This window comes from Fukomys damarensis, unplaced genomic scaffold, assembly GCF_012274545.1.
Source record: "Fukomys damarensis isolate Sample0158 unplaced genomic scaffold, DMR_v1.0_HiC HiC_scaffold_13, whole genome shotgun sequence".
NCBI classification, from domain to species: domain Eukaryota; kingdom Metazoa; phylum Chordata; class Mammalia; order Rodentia; family Bathyergidae; genus Fukomys; species Fukomys damarensis.
In genome coordinates, this window is record NW_022900925.1 from 14,270,232 (window position 1) to 14,287,683 (window position 17,452).

Genomic DNA, 17,452 nt, shown 5'->3' on the forward strand with positions numbered 1-17,452 from the left:
GCAAAGCAGATACATTAAAAAAAATTTTCTCAGGGTGGGGCTTGATGGCATACACCTGTGGTGGAGATGAGGTGTGGCACTGAGGCAAAAGGATTGCAAATTTGAGCCACCCTGGGTAACTTAGCAATGATTCTGCCTCAATATATTTTTTTTAAATTGAAAGGAGATGTAGCTCAGTGTGAGACACTGGGTTCAAGCCCTTGTACCAGAAAAAAACAAAAACAAAACTTTCAAGATGTTGGGAGTAAAGGGCTCAATGGTAGAACACGTACTTAGAATGCACCATGTTTTGGGGTTTGATCCCCACTCTACTGGCCCTCTGAGGGAAAACAAGTCAGGTCTGAAGATAAATCCTTCGTAACGTTTCCTCCATTCAAGTGATGATGTTATTGTAACTTAAAGGCTTTCCAAGGAACAAATGTTACATTTATCAAATGAACTCAAGAAATAATATATCATTAGCTTCAGATTACTGAGCCTTTCACACTCATCTGCCAGGTATTGTACTGTTATATATACTATATATACATTACTTCATGCTACAGAATCTCATGATATAGCTATTTTTCTTTTTTGCAAATCCAGGGCATTTTGTGTGCTAGGCAAGCATTCTGCCTCTGAGGTACATCCAGCCCCACATATTTCTAACTCCTTTCACCCTAAAGTGAGAAAATTAATCAAAATTATATCAAGAAATTTATATCAAGAACATTATTATCAAGCACTTTGCCTAGTGTAGTCAAGAGAATCACAAAATTTATGTTTATAAAACTAAATTTTCTGGCATGTCATTCTATCACTCAGAATTTAGGCCTAGCTTTACACAACTGAAGAGTCATAAAGGGAATTTAGCTCAGTGGTGCCGCCACCTGCCTCAGAAGCACAAGGTCCCAATATAAAAAAAAACAAAACAAAACAAAAACAAAAACAAAAACCCAAAACTCATAAAAGTGGAGCAGAAAGTTTTTCACTATACAAAATACCCTAGGAATTAATTTATGAATGAAAAGGTTTATGTATAAAACAGAACATTGTAATAAAAATAGCTGACGGAAATAACTGAAAAAGTCAAAGGAAAACAATCTGTTCATGGTGCTGTCCCTGAGTGCTCCTTTAGCAGCATCTGGCCAGCAACAATTGAAAGCAGTCTACGCACTAATTAATTTAATCCTCCCCAAAGCACATGAGGTAGGTATTTATTACCTTCATTTTTCAGATGAGGAAAGAGAAGCATAAAAAGTTAACTTGCTTATAATTACAACTATTAAGTGGTACAGTTGGGACATGAAGCCAGAGCCAGTACCCTTGACCATGAATAAAGTCTTTACATACAATATAAATAAAACGATCATTTTAAAGTCCTTAAAAATGATGAAATGAAGGGTATTTCTAAAATAAATGTTAATCAAAAGATAACAAAGCTACATTTTAAATTGATTTCATTAGTAAAACACCTAGAAATAAAAGGAAGAATTTTAAGTAGCTGTATTTTGGTGGGAGGAGGGAGTGCTAGAGATTGAACCTAGGGCCTCTCACATACTAGGCAAGCACTCTACCACTAAGCTACATCCCCAGTCTTAGTGGTTTATCATTTAAAAAAAATTTTTTTTTTTTTTTGGTACCGGGGTGGAACTCTGGTCCTTGTGCTTGCAAGGCAGATGGCAACACCACTGAGCTAAATTCCTGGCCCCTATCATTTTAAACAAAGGTTTCAAAACTTCCATTCTGTGATATATTTTAAAGCAAATTTAATAGATACTTTTAAGACAGCACATTTCCAGTTTTGTGGTTTTATACCAATGCTGTAAAATCTACAGTTAAGTCTGGGTTTCCTATCTAATGAAAAATTTCTACTTCTTCATCTAATAGATCATGATCAACAGTTGCAGTTTTTGGGGCCGGGGATTTAGCTCAGCGGCTCGGTGGCCTGCCTTGCAAGCACAAGGACCAAAAAAAAACAAAACAAAAAAACAGTTGCAGTTTTTGATATACAAGGACAACAGACTACTCGGAGTCAACAGTTTAAATATATACTTATTTGAAATAAATAGTATGAAGCTAGAGCTGGAGCTCAATAGCAGCAATACTTGCTTAATACAGACAAGGCCCTGCAGTAGATCCCCAAAACCACAAATAAAAAAGTAACATATTGGGCAGGGGATTTAGCTCAGTGGTGCCGCCGCCTGCCTCACAAGCTCAAGGACCCCAGTTCGAGTTCGATCCCCAGTACCAAAACAGAAAAAAGAAAAAGAAAAACTCTCAACAAATCAGGTATAAAAGGAATGTACCACAACACAATAAAAGCTACATATGACAAGGCTTCCGCTTATACAAGAGATGATCGAAAAATATGGTGTTTAGGGCTGGGAAGCTCAATGGTACTGCCACCTGCCTCGCAAGCTCAAGGATCTGAATTCGACCCCCAGGACTCCCCCCGCAAGTAACATATTAATGAATTAGATGCACATTTATTTCAGCCTGTGATATATGTATGAATTTAAAGTTCTTATAATTAACTCTGCCCACCTACCCTAACCCATGGATTACCAGCCCAAAAGATAGAAGTCCTCAATTTATAAACTGAAGAAACCACATAAGGAAAATGTAAAACAATATTTAATTGAAAAACTGGTTAATTATGTCACATTTAAGTCATGCCTGCCCTTTATGCTAGACTGCGGCTATGTGATATACATACAAGTGACTTATATTTTCTTAAACCTTTACAACTAAAACTTAAAATTTGGAATTTAATATGAAATAAGTATTAGAAAGCTGTCTACATTTTAATCATCTTCTCTTTCTATACATGGTTTATATAGCTATCAGTTTATTGTGTCTAGATCAAAGACAGCTACATACGTAATTTGTTCTAAAATTCTTTTGCAGAATACATTCACCCCTAGGGTCAGGGATTTAGCTCAGTGGCAACACCTGCCTGGAAAGTGCAAAGTCCTGGGATTGATCTCTGGTACTAAAAGAAAAAAAAGAATATATTCACCCCTGAATTACTAGCTCTGTAAACCATTATTTTCATGTATCATTTGTGCTCAAAAGGAACACAATTTTTCATTCATTAAGAAAAAAAATTTATTTAAACATAAAGTTATCCACTTCCCAACACTAAATTTATTACAATGAATTTATTTAAACTTACACATTTCATGAGCTTATTGGCAGCATACCTCTCAGGAGCTACAGTGAAACTTTACTGTCTTTACAATTCAGAATCAAATCACTTTCATTCCTATTTTTTTGTATACGTCATTTTCAGGATCTCCCCCCCACCATTGACTTCAAGTCTGCTTTTAACAAATACTTACCTTAATTGTAGCGTCCTCTGAAGCAGAAACCATAACACTGAACACAGGATGGAAAATGACTCGAGTGACTGGACTCCTATGACCACTCAGTGCATATTTTTCTGGTGGACGGGGAATCCATTCTTTTGGGTCTCGTTTCTGACCAAGAGGACCACCTGATGTAAATTCTTCTTTTGCTTCATTTAGTTTTGATTCTAATTCCATAACCTTGGGAAGGAAGAGGCAGTTAAGTACAGAGAGATTCTGATGAACTTTTTCAGAAGTACCTATTGGCTGGGAATACAGCTCAGTGGTAGAGCATTTGCCTAGCATGCAAAAGGTCTGAATTTGATCCCAGTATTGGAAAAGAGGAGGGGAAGGGGAGAAACTCTGCTTTCATTTTCCATTTATGTATGTGGAAAATTTGAAATAATATTCTGCATTTTGCAAAGCATTTGATAGATTTAAATGAAGTCTTAATATACCACCAAAATCTAAATAGTGTGACAAAACCAAAAATGGTAAAAATGCAAGCGTTATCTTAAATATTTAACTTAAAGAAAAATTTCAATATATATTTGGCAGTAGTCTACTACAAATTATAGAAAGAGCAATGAACATGTCTTGTTTCCTCTAAGGCGCTACCCTTGATAAATTCTTTCCAAATCACAGCTTAGAGTGTATATATTAATAATAAAAATTCATAATAAAAGCTAGTATCTAATGAACATCTATGCGCTAGGAACTTTTCTAAGAGCCTTATATACATAATCTCTAATTTTGCCTAGGAAGTACTGTATATACTTTCTAGAATCTATAATTTATTTTTTTAATCTGTATTATTTGTTTTTGCCCTCAACTTATAGACAAAAATGAAAACTCACAGATAAAAATGACTTAAGAATATACTTTAGTTCTCCTTTCTCATCACCACACTGGCTCTGTGTCCTTCCCTTCTAAGGGCACAAATGAATTCTTTCAGCATCAGTTTTCTCAAGGTCAAAATTATGCAAAATTCAACCTAGTCAATAGTGTAGGTTGTGTGAGGTAGCATGTATCAGCAATGACTTAAGGCCAAATCTTCATAAAGAATAAGAAATGTATTTTTATTTGCCTTATCAAGATCAGATTTTTAATGCAGAACAGCAATTTGTTAGTATTTCCAGGAGCTTTACATAACATACTGAATATAACATCAGAGAACACCCTATTTACCTTTTTTTGTAATCTAATAACAGATGTCCATTTTTTTTCCAGAAGACCAGCATATTTCTTATCTAATTCTTCATTCTAAAGGGAAAAAATGAAAATCTTTAAAAAATGCCTTTGCTATGACAGTTCAACCCATATAAACCATCTTCAAGACTATTTTTAAAAGGATGAAAATCAAGTTTAATTCAAAGTAAACCACAATAACAAATATGACAAGATTTGTAAATTGCTGACTTGACTGCTACTTGAGTAAAATCCACTTATTAACTGTACTATGAACTATAAAAAGTCAAACATACCATATCTAATTCAGCTTCCTTTTTAAAAACTGAGTATGCCTCTTCATAGCCATTTGAACGAAGATAATCTGCTATAGCTCGATTTCTGAAAGAAAACAAATTCAAACAACTTCTAAAATAACCTCATTTGGTGGTTTGTTTGTATTGTTTGTTTTTGGTACCAGGGATTGAACTCAGGTCCTTGTGCTTGTGAGGAAGGCAGTGGAACCACTGAGCTAAGTTCCCAGACTACCTCATTTGTATTTTGAAGAAAATATATTTTATTGAAAATCTCGTAAGCCTGAAGATAGTTTCAAGAGTACTCCATTCCAAATCATATTAGCACTGCACAAAAAATAGACAATTCCAAGTCCTTCAGAACATGTAGCTCCTGTCATACCGCATTCATATCATATTATTCTTTTTTATATTATTCTTGAGTCTATAAATTTCTAATTTGTTGCTTAACCTACAGCTGTGAGGTGTACCCTACAATCTGTGACGATAACCATCAACTTTGCTAATGTTCACATTTATCTTCTATTTGGTGTACGTACTCAAATCTGACAACTAATATTTAGTTTTGTGGGAAATGTTTTAATAAAATTATATATGCTTTTACTGTAGAAGTAATTAAAAAACCTTCAACATGGATTTTAGAAAACAAGCTATAAAAAGTATACTGTATGAAATGAGACATTCATTTGCAATTAAAACTTGAATGGTAGAGAAATTAATTAATAGATGCCCTTTTTTCATGCTTCTTTCAAAGTATTTTCTGAAAGAACACTGGCAATTCTTCCCTTCTAAGGCAACCTATTTCAATGTGTCTAAATAAATTGTTTTGAGCCTTTCTACCAGGATAGAAATGGTTGAAATTTCTTTTTCTTTCTTTTCTTTTTTTTTTTTTTTTTTTTTTTTTTTTGGTACCGGGGATTGAACTCGGGTCCTTGCGCTTGCAAGGCAGGCCACCGAACCGCTGAGCTAAATCCCCATCCCCGAAATTTCATTTATTTTTAAATAATTTAAAAGACCAGATAGTACTGTTAAAAGTTTATATACAAGATAAAACAAATTTTAAGTATGTAAATATATAGCAAAATGGCCTACCACTGATACTCAATATTCCATCCCTGAGGCAGTTATTTTACAGTTCCTCCAGAGCTATATACCTAAAAATGCAAATACCTACAGTCTTTTTCTGAGACAATCACTTCTTCCCCCCCTCCACCCCCAACTGGGGATCGAACTCAGGAGGCTCAGTACCACTGACTAAATCACCACGCCCCTACTACTTGTTTTTAAAGCAAGTCTCAGATTACATATGTCACATAAAGTCAATTTTATTTATCATTCCTTCCTCCACCTGTGTTACTGGATGTTGAGCCCAGTGGCCTCTACCACTGAGCTATTATGCCTCTTGTCCTTTTTATTCTTTATTTTGAGACAGAGTTTCATTAAATTGCCAGGCTACCTTTGATTTGGCCTCCCACATAGCAGTGTGTGCCCTGCTCTTAGATTACCTATTTATTTACCAGTAAATATAAATCTGCTTTTTCACGTTTTTTTGTTGTTGTTTTTTGTTTTGTTTTGCTTTTTTTGGTACCGGGGATTGAACTTGGGACCTTGTGCTTGCAAGGCAGGTAGGTGGCAGCACCCTAAATCAGCTTTTTAAATTGAAGTTATAATATATTCTAATATAGAGATAGATGTTTTTATTACTACAAATAGTGCAAACAATATTCTTGTGTAAACATCAATGTCAATGCCCATGTAATGCTTTAGGAAATAAAAACTCTCCAGTATTATGAAAGAATTGGTGAGTTTTTTTGTTTTGTTTTGTTTTGTTTTTGTACCAGGTACCAAACCCAAGACCCTGCACTGTGCAAGGCAGGCGGCGGCACCACTGAGCTAAATCCCTGGCCCTAGAATTGGTGAGATTCAATTTTACTTCAATGGTACATTAAAACAAAAAGCAACCAAAAACAAGTGCAGAAAGATTGTAAGAGAATAACAACACATTTGTTTGGTTTGTTTGTTTTTGGTTTTTTGAGACAGGGTCTCACTATGTAGTTGAGACTGACCTGGAACTCACTATGTAGCCCAGGCTGGTCTCCAGCTCACAGAGATCCTCCTGCCTCAGCCTCCCAAGTGCTGGGATTACAGGCTTGCACAACCACACCCGGCTCGACAACAAACACATCTGCTGTAATTACTGGAACACTAAAGATCAAAGTATAGTAATTACAAGGTTAGTACATCACACAGATACAGGACTGAAGGAGAGATAAATTCTTCATTATTATGATTCTGAGATGGTATGCTACTCAAACTACAGCCTGTGCCTTCTGGCCTATTCTACAAAGGGATGACTTAATTCATTAAGGTTTCTTTACAGATCAAAATCTATTTTTTAACCCCCAGCAAGTAGTAATTCTACTTAGGCTTTCAAAATTAGAAAAAAGAAAGAAGGCAGTGGCTCCTTCATTATCAAGCATCCAATGTTTATGTTGTCAAAGTCCGTATTACAAACCTTCAACAAAAATAAACTCATTTGGGTATGATATCCCAAAATAAAAAGGAAAATATTGAACTTAAAAATCATCATTTCATAGCTTTTTTAAAAATCTAAAAACAATCATCAAGTAAATAAAGGGGAAGTTTAAGAGTAAATAAATTATATACAGTTCTTATACAATAGTGCTCCTACCTTTTTATCATTCCAATTTGAGTATATGTGCTGCTTTCACTCCTCTCCGGTCAAGATCGAACACCTTATATTTTGCTGAATACACAGCTTCCAATACTAAAGCTCATATACCAGATAATATGTATGTGTTGCACATGTACAAATTTTAACAACTATGGTCTTTTGTTTGTTTGTTTTTTGAGACAGGGTCTCACTATGTAGTTGAGACTGACCTGGAACTCACTTATGTAGCCCAGGCTGGTCTTGAACTCACAGCAATCCTCCTGCCTCGGCCTCTGGAGTGCTCGGATTACAGGCATGCACCACCACACCCATCTAACAACTATGGTCTTAATGGGCATTTTTGGTAAAGGAAAGATAAGTGGTAATATTTTTTCACTGAGAATATTGGAGAAAAATATTTCCAACATACTGGGATTACCACTACAGGTTGAGCATCTCGAATCAAAAAATTCAAAATGTGCCAAAATCTGAAACTGTGTATTACTGGGGAGAAGACACAGGGCCTCTGCTCTGCCACTAAGCTATACTCTCAGAAACTAGCTAAGCTAGTGGAGTGTGGAACTCCACACTCCCTCCTTGAACCAGACTTATTCCATTTTTATATTATATATTACTCTTCATAAATTTTTAAAAGTAGATTTATATTTTAATATTGCTCTTTTAAAAGTCCTGAGTTCGATTCCCAGCACCTAAATAAATAAATAAATAAAGTCTCTACCACTGAGCTATATCCCAGCTTTTTTTCATTCTATTTTGAGACAAAGTCTTGCTAAGTTGCCCAGGCTGGCCTCAAACTTAAGATCCTCCCACGTCAGCTTCCCAAATAGCTAGGATTACAAATCACCATCCTGCCCAGCCACACAAATCTGTAAAATAAATGTGAATCAAAAAATTCACACTTTAAACTACTGACTTTACTATTTGAGTAACAGAGTAGGTGAGGGAAAGTAATTCACAGGTTTCTGGTGGACAGTGGTTACATTTACTTGGAAAGGAAAAGCAATAAGAGGAAGGGCAAATTCTACTAGAAATATAATGAATTCAGTTTATAATCTTTTGAGGCACCTATAAGACATTTAAGTAAAGACATCATATAGACCGAGGGGGTAATTGGATATACAAGTCAGAAGTTCACAAAATCTAAGGTAAAGAATGAATCTGGGAAAATTAATAGGTAGTAAAGATTCGATACATGTAAGTAATCAAAGATACATAGGAAGGTATACAATGGGAAGAAAAAATGAGACTAGAATGTAAAGAATGGAAACATGACAAGTTATCAATATTTAAGCCAGGGCTGGGTTTAATGAGGGGCCAGGGATTTAGCTCAGTGGTTCTACTGCCCGCCTCACAAACACAAACCAAGTTTGATCCCTGGCACCAAAAAAAACCAAAAACAAAACAAAAAAAATTTAAGCTGTGAGGATATCAAGGAGCTTAATAAGGTTAAAGTCAGAATTAAGAGATGTCAGCAAGCCAATTAAAAGTTATCCCAAAAATGCAAATAGGCAACAATTACAAAGAAGTGAAGCAAAGTTTAAAAGTATGCAAGAAATCTAAGCTACTAAGAGGTCCCTACTGACTATAGCCAAGACCACTTGCGGAACTTAAAGCAGCCTCAATATTTCTCAATATAATAACCTATTAAACACAGTAAGGTTTCAAATGAGCATGTCAAATACTGGCATTTGGGGAGAATAGTAAAGTTTGAAGAGTATCTAGGAAAGTTAAATGCTTAGAAAGTTTATAATACAATGACAAGCCTCTGCTGTATCATTTCTCAATTATCTAAACCAAGTGTATGACCCAGTCAATGTGAAACCTCTTAATTCTGGCAAGGTGTACCAACATTACTAAAAGAAAGAGTAAGACAGACTGAAGATTCTACTAGTTCTAAAGGCCTAACGTTTCTTCTACAGTTTGTTACTAATTTCAGTTGTTGATCTCAAGCAGACTTTCATCAGTTTTATTAAGGATGAAACACTTATCTCCTTTAAAATAAGTAAAATAAATCATGCACAAGTAGACATCAAAGTACAAGTTTATAGTAATCTATCAAACTTCCTCACATGATTTAAATAAACCTATTAGGTGTAGTGGTGCACGTCTGTAATCCCAGCACTAGGAAGGCTGAGGCAGGAGATCGCCCCAGTGAGACGCTGTCTCAAAAATCAAAAAACAAAACCCACAACAAAATCAATTAAACTTTAGGAGAGGAAGACTAGGATTAAACTACTAATCAAATAACAACAACTCTAAAAAGATCAGACAACAAAGATAATGCCAACAAGAAAAGCAGAATACTTCAAGGCTCCCGGAATGTCTTAAAAATTTAATATGGAGTAGAGAAATCATACAGAAGAGAATGAGGCGATAGGTGTTTTCATAGGTAAACAAACACTGAGTTTAACTGACTTTTGGCTACTATGCGGTAGAGCTGGGAATCAACCTGGCTCTTTCAAAACTAAAATGACAGCAACAGTGTTTCTAAAACACTGTACTGTACTCTAGCATCTTAAAGTTAAAAAAATTTTTGTGAATGCTATAAACATATTGTTTCTATAAGGAGAAATAAGAATAAATTAAAGGCTACCAAACTGAGACATTTTCTTAGCAGACCCACTCAAAAAAATACACTAAGAAGGCCGTTTTATGAGTTTAGAGATTAGGACACCGATGGAGATAATGTGGCTATTCTAAAGGGGTGCCCTGTAGTGGTCCAGTACATCCACGTGTCTGCAGGTCTGAGGGGATAGTGAAGTTGACACAGAAGACCGGGTAGGAACAAACAAGCAAATTCACAAACAGGAAAATTGAAGCCACAGTTACTGCCCTCCTTCTAGAGATATTCTTCATACCACTCCAGGATACATTAACTTAAACAAGAAGTACACAGCCTGAGATGCATGAATAAAATTCAAGGACAGAGAAATACAAAGGATCACTCTATTCTATAAGCTGTTGCCACAGAACATCAACCAAGTCCTAGACAGGTAATATGATTTCTTAAATACACTACAATAGCCACTCATTTTTTTTGGCAAAAGAGTAGAATAAATGTGATGAGTTCCTGGCCATGTATGGATCCTGTAACTACCAATAACATGCCCTGAGAAATATGACAATAGGTTAAGATTATCATCCTTTACCATCACATTTTAAATACATTACCTAGTTCAAAAAATATTCAGAGGCCAGGCATGGTGGCACACACCTGTGATCCCAGCAATCAGGAGGCTGAGACAGGAGGATCGCCTCAAGTTCAAGACCAGCCTGAGCTACTTAGTGAGTTCAAGGCCAACCTAAACTACATAGACAGTTTCAACAAAACAAAACAAAACAAAAAAATAGTTCGGAACTCAAGAACTACCTACCAGTCCTGGGAAAAGCTGAAATTCAGTAAGAAGTTAAAACAAGACCTTATCCATGACAATGACAAAGTAAGGGAGAATGAAATTTAGGTAAGTCAAAGTAAGCAAATCTTCATCTACGGCATTAAGAAAAAGAACATACTTGGTATACAAACGATCCTGTCAGTTACCATTCCTCTTCAGGTAATAGCCAGTATCAGGTAAAATATCAGATAGTAGCCAATATCAGGTAAAATCCTGATGCTGAATTTACAACCCAGACCTCCAACTTACAACAACAAAAATTGAACAAGTATGCCATCTTGGATTTTTAAAAACCCAAATAAACAAATTTTTAAAATGTATTACTGTGCATTCTTACATCTTGATCTTTAGAGATACCCGTATTTCACTCTTTTATCAACAAATGCTAAAATTTGTTTTTGTTTTTGAGATAGGGTCTCCTTGGGTAGTCTAGCAGGCCTCAAATTCATGGTAATCCTTCTGTCACTGCTTCCCCAGTGCTGGGGTTATAGGCATGAGCTATGAAACCCAGTGAACTACTTTTTAAATAACCAGAATTTCATACTTTGAATTCAGATTCACAAACTGAAGTACGTTTTTGCTTGCTGTTTTACAAATCTAATACGCACTAGAAACATTTCCATTGAAGTCTAAAGTAGCATTAAGATGAGAGAAGCCAGGCATGGTGGCACATGCCTGTGATTCCTGGGAGGATCACAGTGAGTTCAAGGCCAGCTTGAACTATATAGTGAGACCCTGTATCCAAAAACCAACAAACAAAAAGCAAAAACAAAAAGATATGATTAATGAGTTATAAAGGATATTTAAGGCAAGAAAAATCAATTTAAATTAAAAAAACAATGGGGGGGCAATTGGTTCTCACTGTGTAATTAAAAAAGGATTTAAGGAAAGAAAAATCAATTTAAATAAAAAAAAAAATGGGGGGGGGCAATTGGTTCTCACTGTGTAGTTTAGGCTGGCCTGAAACAGCAATTTTGCCTCAGCCTCACAGTGCTAGGATTACAGATACATGCTATGACACCTGGAAGAAACATGTTTCTTAAAGACCTAGATAGCCTAATTTTATATTAAATGAGACAGCAACTAAACAAAGACTTATATGGTAAATCAAGCACTAAAGAATAAAAGAAAACATCAGGCATAGTGGTGCATACCTATAATCTCAGTGCTCCACAGGCTGAGGAAGGAGGATCACAAATTTGAGTCCAGCCTGGGTAACTTAAGATACTGTCTCAAAAAAATAAAAAAGGGCTGGGGATGTAGCTCAGTATGAAGGCCCGGTGTTCAACTCCAAGTACCAGAAAACAAACACATACAGATAACAGACATATATATACACACACACGTAATAGAACTTCAATACATAAGCCAGACAAAAGTACATTCAGCACTAACAGAACTTTAATTCACATGGGTAAGGAGTGAATGTAAACAGTAATTGGATTTGAACAGCTCAACTTACAGCCTCAGCATATTCTTAAATAAAGCTAAACCAAAAGGTTTAGAGTGGAAAATACCTGTTTGAAAGCTGAGTCATTAAGACCTAAACACAAGTAATTCCTTATTAGAGGCCCTAAAGTCAGACAAGTGCCCACATCTTAAACTAAGAACTAAACCCATTTCCAGCATCTAACTCAACTCCATGAACATGTGCTTCTATAGTATATGTACCATTTAGTGTGTAAGGAGGTATAGATCTTCACTTTCTTTTGCAAAGACCAGGGCAGGAGCCACTTTCTAATCAATTCTGAGTTTATACAATACTTAAATATATACAAAGGACAAAATCAAATAAATAAATTGACAATTTTTTAAGAAAAAAAAAAAATCAATGTATCCAGGGATTTCACTCAGTGGTGCCTCTACCTGCCTTACAAGCACAAGGACCCTAGTTCTATCCCCGGTACAAAAAAATAAAATAAAAAATCAGTGAGAAAATGTATTACACTACAAAGAGATTTTCAGGGCAGCATATTCTATATGATTCTGTAAGTGTGGATATGTAGCATTACACATTTCTCAAAACCTACAGAATATACAACACAAATAGTGAACCCTAAAATAAACTATGGATTTAAATTAAAAATAATGTATCCTCTCTCCACCCTCTCCCTACCTCTTGGCAGGGCTGTGGATTGAACCCAAGGTCTTTTGCTTGCAAACACTACTACTGAGCTACATCCCCAGTCCTAGTTAATAATAATGTGTTAATATTGGTTCATGAATTATAACAAGTGAATCACAGTAATGCAAAATGGTAGCAACAGGAAAAACTGGAGAATCGCATTCTTTTTTTTTTTTGGTACCAGGGATTGAACTCAGGCCCTTGTGCTTATAAGGCAGGTGCCAGAACCACTGAGCTAAATCCCTGGTCCGGAGAATCCCATTCTTAAATCAAAATGACTCAGGCATTTAAAACTTTTAGGTAAAATGATTTTAAAATTCACCCAGAAGAACCCAAAATTTAGAGAATGTTTTTGAAACAAAATTAGGCAAACTTATTATCTAGTAATGGAATTTACTATAAAGCTATGATAATAATAATAAAAAGCACAAATCCATATTCCAATCCAAGGGGTGGGGGAGCGAACACAGGAAGGAAGGATGGACGGACAGACAGAAAGGATCACTCTGTAAATATCTGACAATATGGATAACTCAGGGGAAAAATAGTTCAGATTTGTTCCTTAAATTCACAAACATCAATTCCAGATGGCTTAGACATTATTTTAAAAATAAATGGGCTGCCAGGCATGGTAGTATACACCTGTAATCCCAGAACTCAGGGAGGCTGAGGCAGGAGAATCGCTGTGAGCTTGAGACCAGCTTGGGTTACATAATGAATTCTAGGTCAGTCTCAACTACATAGTGAGACCCTATCCCCTGTCTCAAAAAAACTACACACACACACTGTGTGTCTGTATACATATGTATGTATATAAATGGGCTATCCTGACTCTGCAATAGCTCACGTTGCATTTCCCTGACACATATTTAAGTAATTGTGATCAGTGAAAGTCTTCCAAAGTTTTATTCTAAAGGAAATTATCAAGGAAAAGACAGCTTTCACTATGTAACATACCTACAAGAGCGATCAAAATATACTCTAAATGCTGACATTTAAAAAATTATAGTAAAAGACACATTGTCATTAACTCCCCTCAATGTGAACACCCCACCTTGTGTATTTACAAGGTGTGACCAAAACCACAGTGAATACTGCTGCCGTGTGCCATCCAACAGGACAGTAGGCTCATAAAAACATTCCACCTTATTCACTGGATCTGGCATCATGCAACTTCTGGCTCTTCCCCAAAGTCAAAATAATCATGAAAGCTAAATTTCTTTAATGGATTTAAGATATAAAGACAGCCACAACAGTACAAATAAAGATATATGCAAGGCAAAGCATTATGGTCAGCAAACAAAGCTTATGTATTTTCTGGTTTTTGGAATTTGAGGTCTTCTTTGCATCCTTAACATGTTTACAACAGCTGTAATTTGAATGTCTCCCTGCCAGGTGGTCCATGCATGACTGTCCCATGGGGTGGCGCCTACCACTGGTGACACAAACAGATCTAATCACTTTTGGTTTTTTTGGTACTGGGGATCAAACTTGGGTCCTTGTGCTTGAGAGACAGGCGGTGGAGCCACTGAGTTAAATCCCCAGATGTAATCACTTTTATCAGTGACACATTCCTGCAATACCAGCATTAGGTAGGCTGAGACAGGAGGACCACAAGTTCAAGGCCAACTCTACATAGTGAGTTCAGAGACAGCTTGAGGAGGCCCTGTCTCAAAAAAACTTGTCAAACAAACAAAACAGACTGAGTTCTTATAATACAAACAGGGATATTACAATATTGCTTGTAACTACAAAATATTGGAAACTACAGTAATTTCCCATAGGAGGTTACATAAAAAACCACAGATATATATATATAGTGGAATACTATGTGCAGTGTACAGAGCTGTTTTTTGTTTTGTTTTTGCTTGTTTGGTTTTTGGGTTTTTTGTGGGGAGGGTGACATTGGGGATGAATTCAGGGTCTTCACATTCAACTATATTCCCAGCCCTTTTTAATTGTTGAGACAGGTTCTCAGTAAGTTACTAAAGTGCCCAAGCTAGGTTCCAATTTGTGATCCTCTTGCCTCAGCCTCCCAGAATGTTAACAAGTATGTATCACCTACACCAGTCTAGAGCTGTTGAAACAGAAAGAAAGGGGGTGTGGTAATAGAACAGAACTCAGCAGGAGTATCCTAAATTCAAAGACTGGGGATGTAGCTCAGTGGCACAGCACTTGCCTGGCAAGCATGAGGTCCTGAGTTAATCCCTGTTACCAAAAAATAAAAAAACAAAAAGAAGTTCAAAGCCAGTCCCAGCAACTCAGCAAGACTCTGTCTCAAAATTAAAAATGAGCTAAGGATACAGTTCAATGTGAAGGTGCTGAGTTCAATCCCCTGCTCTGCAAGAGGGTGAAAGAGAAGACGTTATTGATGAATTTATATAGAGTAGTTCTAGGAAATATTGTTAAGTGAAAAAGAACAAGTATAAAAGAGCACATTTAGTGTGTTTTTATTTAGCAAAGCAGAAATATACATAACTCTCATTTATTAAAGTCTTATGTTACAAGAGATAGAAATAACATGGTAAAAAATATTCAGAAGACATTATACCCTCAGTCTTTAGGCAGGATGGATGGGGGTAAAATTGCAAACAAATTCTGAATTCTTTCCATGAGTTTAGTTTTTGTAGTACAAGGGAAACAATCCTGAAACTGGACATATTATTAAAATTAAAAATGAGCCAGAGTATTGTATGATCTGGGTTCTCACAAAGCCCCCACAAAGAAAGAATTATAGGGTGCACCACTAAGAAAACTTCAGTACAGTATTTGTCTGTACCAGGATGTCTATATACATGTTTATACATATTTCCCATGTCTACATAAAGGGCCTGGAAGCAAAGACATCCCAATAATAATACTTATACATACCTCGTGCCTATATTTGGTCTCTAATACTAGTCCCCTCTAAGAGGAACAAAGGTTTGCCAGAGAAATGGCTGATTCTAGAGTTAAGGCAAGATAGGGATACAGTAAGTTTGGAATATGTCTTGTTATACTAGAAAATTAGAAAGTTCTCCTCCAAACTGATGGGGATATACAGGAGAGCCAACTGAAGGGGCCAAATCTGGAACAATCCAAACACAAAAATAGAAACAATAGCAAATGAATGATAAATTGAATATATAAGAACTTTTGAGCCAGCCACATATAGTCCCAGCAGCACTCGGAAGGTTGAGGTAAGAGGATTACTGCAAATTGAGGCCAAGCCTGAACTACACTACATAGAGAGACCTTGTCTCAAAAAACAAAACAAAACGAAAAAGACTTATGAGTTCATAAACAATAACGAAAAGGCTTTTCTATTTAAATAAAAGGAGAGGGAAGTTCCTTGCTTATAGTAAAATGATAAGTACTAATTGATAAATGTGGAATTAGTGATGGTGTTTCTTAGAAGATCATTTCACAATCACTGCAGAATTTAATGCATTGCATTGATTCAAGAAAGAATCGTCAAATGGATAGTAAACTTTAGGAGACTACTGATGGAAAACAAGAATGTTTTCATGATCTTAAGATATCTTCTTCACTTACACAAAACATGAATCCAACCATGAGGAAATAATGGATAAATCCAAAATGAGAAACATTCTATTAAAAAAAAAAAAGGGCCAGGGATTTAGCTCAGGGGCACCACATCTGCTTTGCAAGCACAAGGTACCCAGTTCAATCCCCAGTACCAAAACAACAACAACATCATCATCATAAAAGACAAAGAAAGGCGGCTTGCCATGGTGGCCCATCCCTGTGACCCCCCCATCACTTGGGAGGCTGGGGCAGGAGGATCACATCACCATGAGTTTGAGGCTGCCAGGGCTATATAGCTGAGTTTGAGGCCAGCCTGAACTACATAGCAAGATCCTGTCTCAAAAAAAGGCTGGGGTATAATGTTCCAGGTTAAATGAGACTAGAGAGACATGAAATTAACAGGAAACAGTGGCTCATGTTTGTACTCCTTGCATTCTGGGAGGCTAAGGAAGGAGATCACAAATATAAGGGCAATTTATCAACATATCAAAACCCTGTCTGAAAACATTGAAAAAAAGGTTGGGGATGTAGTTCAGTGTGAAGGCCCTGGGTTCAATTCCCAGTATTCCAAATTAAACAGAAATGAAAAGAAGACAAAAGGTAAGGGGGGGTGGTGATAATTAATAGTAACACTTGATCCAAGACTGGATTGTATACTAGAGAGGGAGATAAATGCTACAAAGGACATTATGAGTTGACCAAATTGAAATATGAGAAGCAAAGTAAATAAAAGCAGGTGTCAGCATTAAATTTACTCACACTGCTAACCACATTGTGTTCTATAAAAGAATGTCCTATTCTTATTAGGAACTGAATACTGAAGTACTTGGGGCTAGGGGATGGTCTTTGTTATATATAACTCATTCTCAACTTAGAAAAATACATGTGTGTGCACACTA

The 17,452-nt window shown here is 36.2% G+C and overlaps 1 protein-coding gene across 3 annotated transcripts in view; it reads right to left on the minus strand.

Moving 5' to 3' along the window:
• The window catches only part of Pafah1b1 (platelet activating factor acetylhydrolase 1b regulatory subunit 1), a 73,457-nt gene that overhangs the window by 17,741 nt on the left and 38,264 nt on the right, over positions 1–17,452 (minus strand). For all 3 annotated transcript variants that reach the window (XM_033762852.1, XM_010642121.3, XM_010642122.3), the window contains 3 exons: positions 4,814–4,898; positions 4,518–4,592; positions 3,324–3,530 (listed from right to left, as the gene is read on the minus strand). In XM_033762852.1, the coding sequence (XP_033618743.1) occupies positions 3,324–3,530; positions 4,518–4,592; positions 4,814–4,898 (367 nt within the window). The remainder of the gene's footprint in view (positions 1–3,323; positions 3,531–4,517; positions 4,593–4,813; positions 4,899–17,452) is intronic.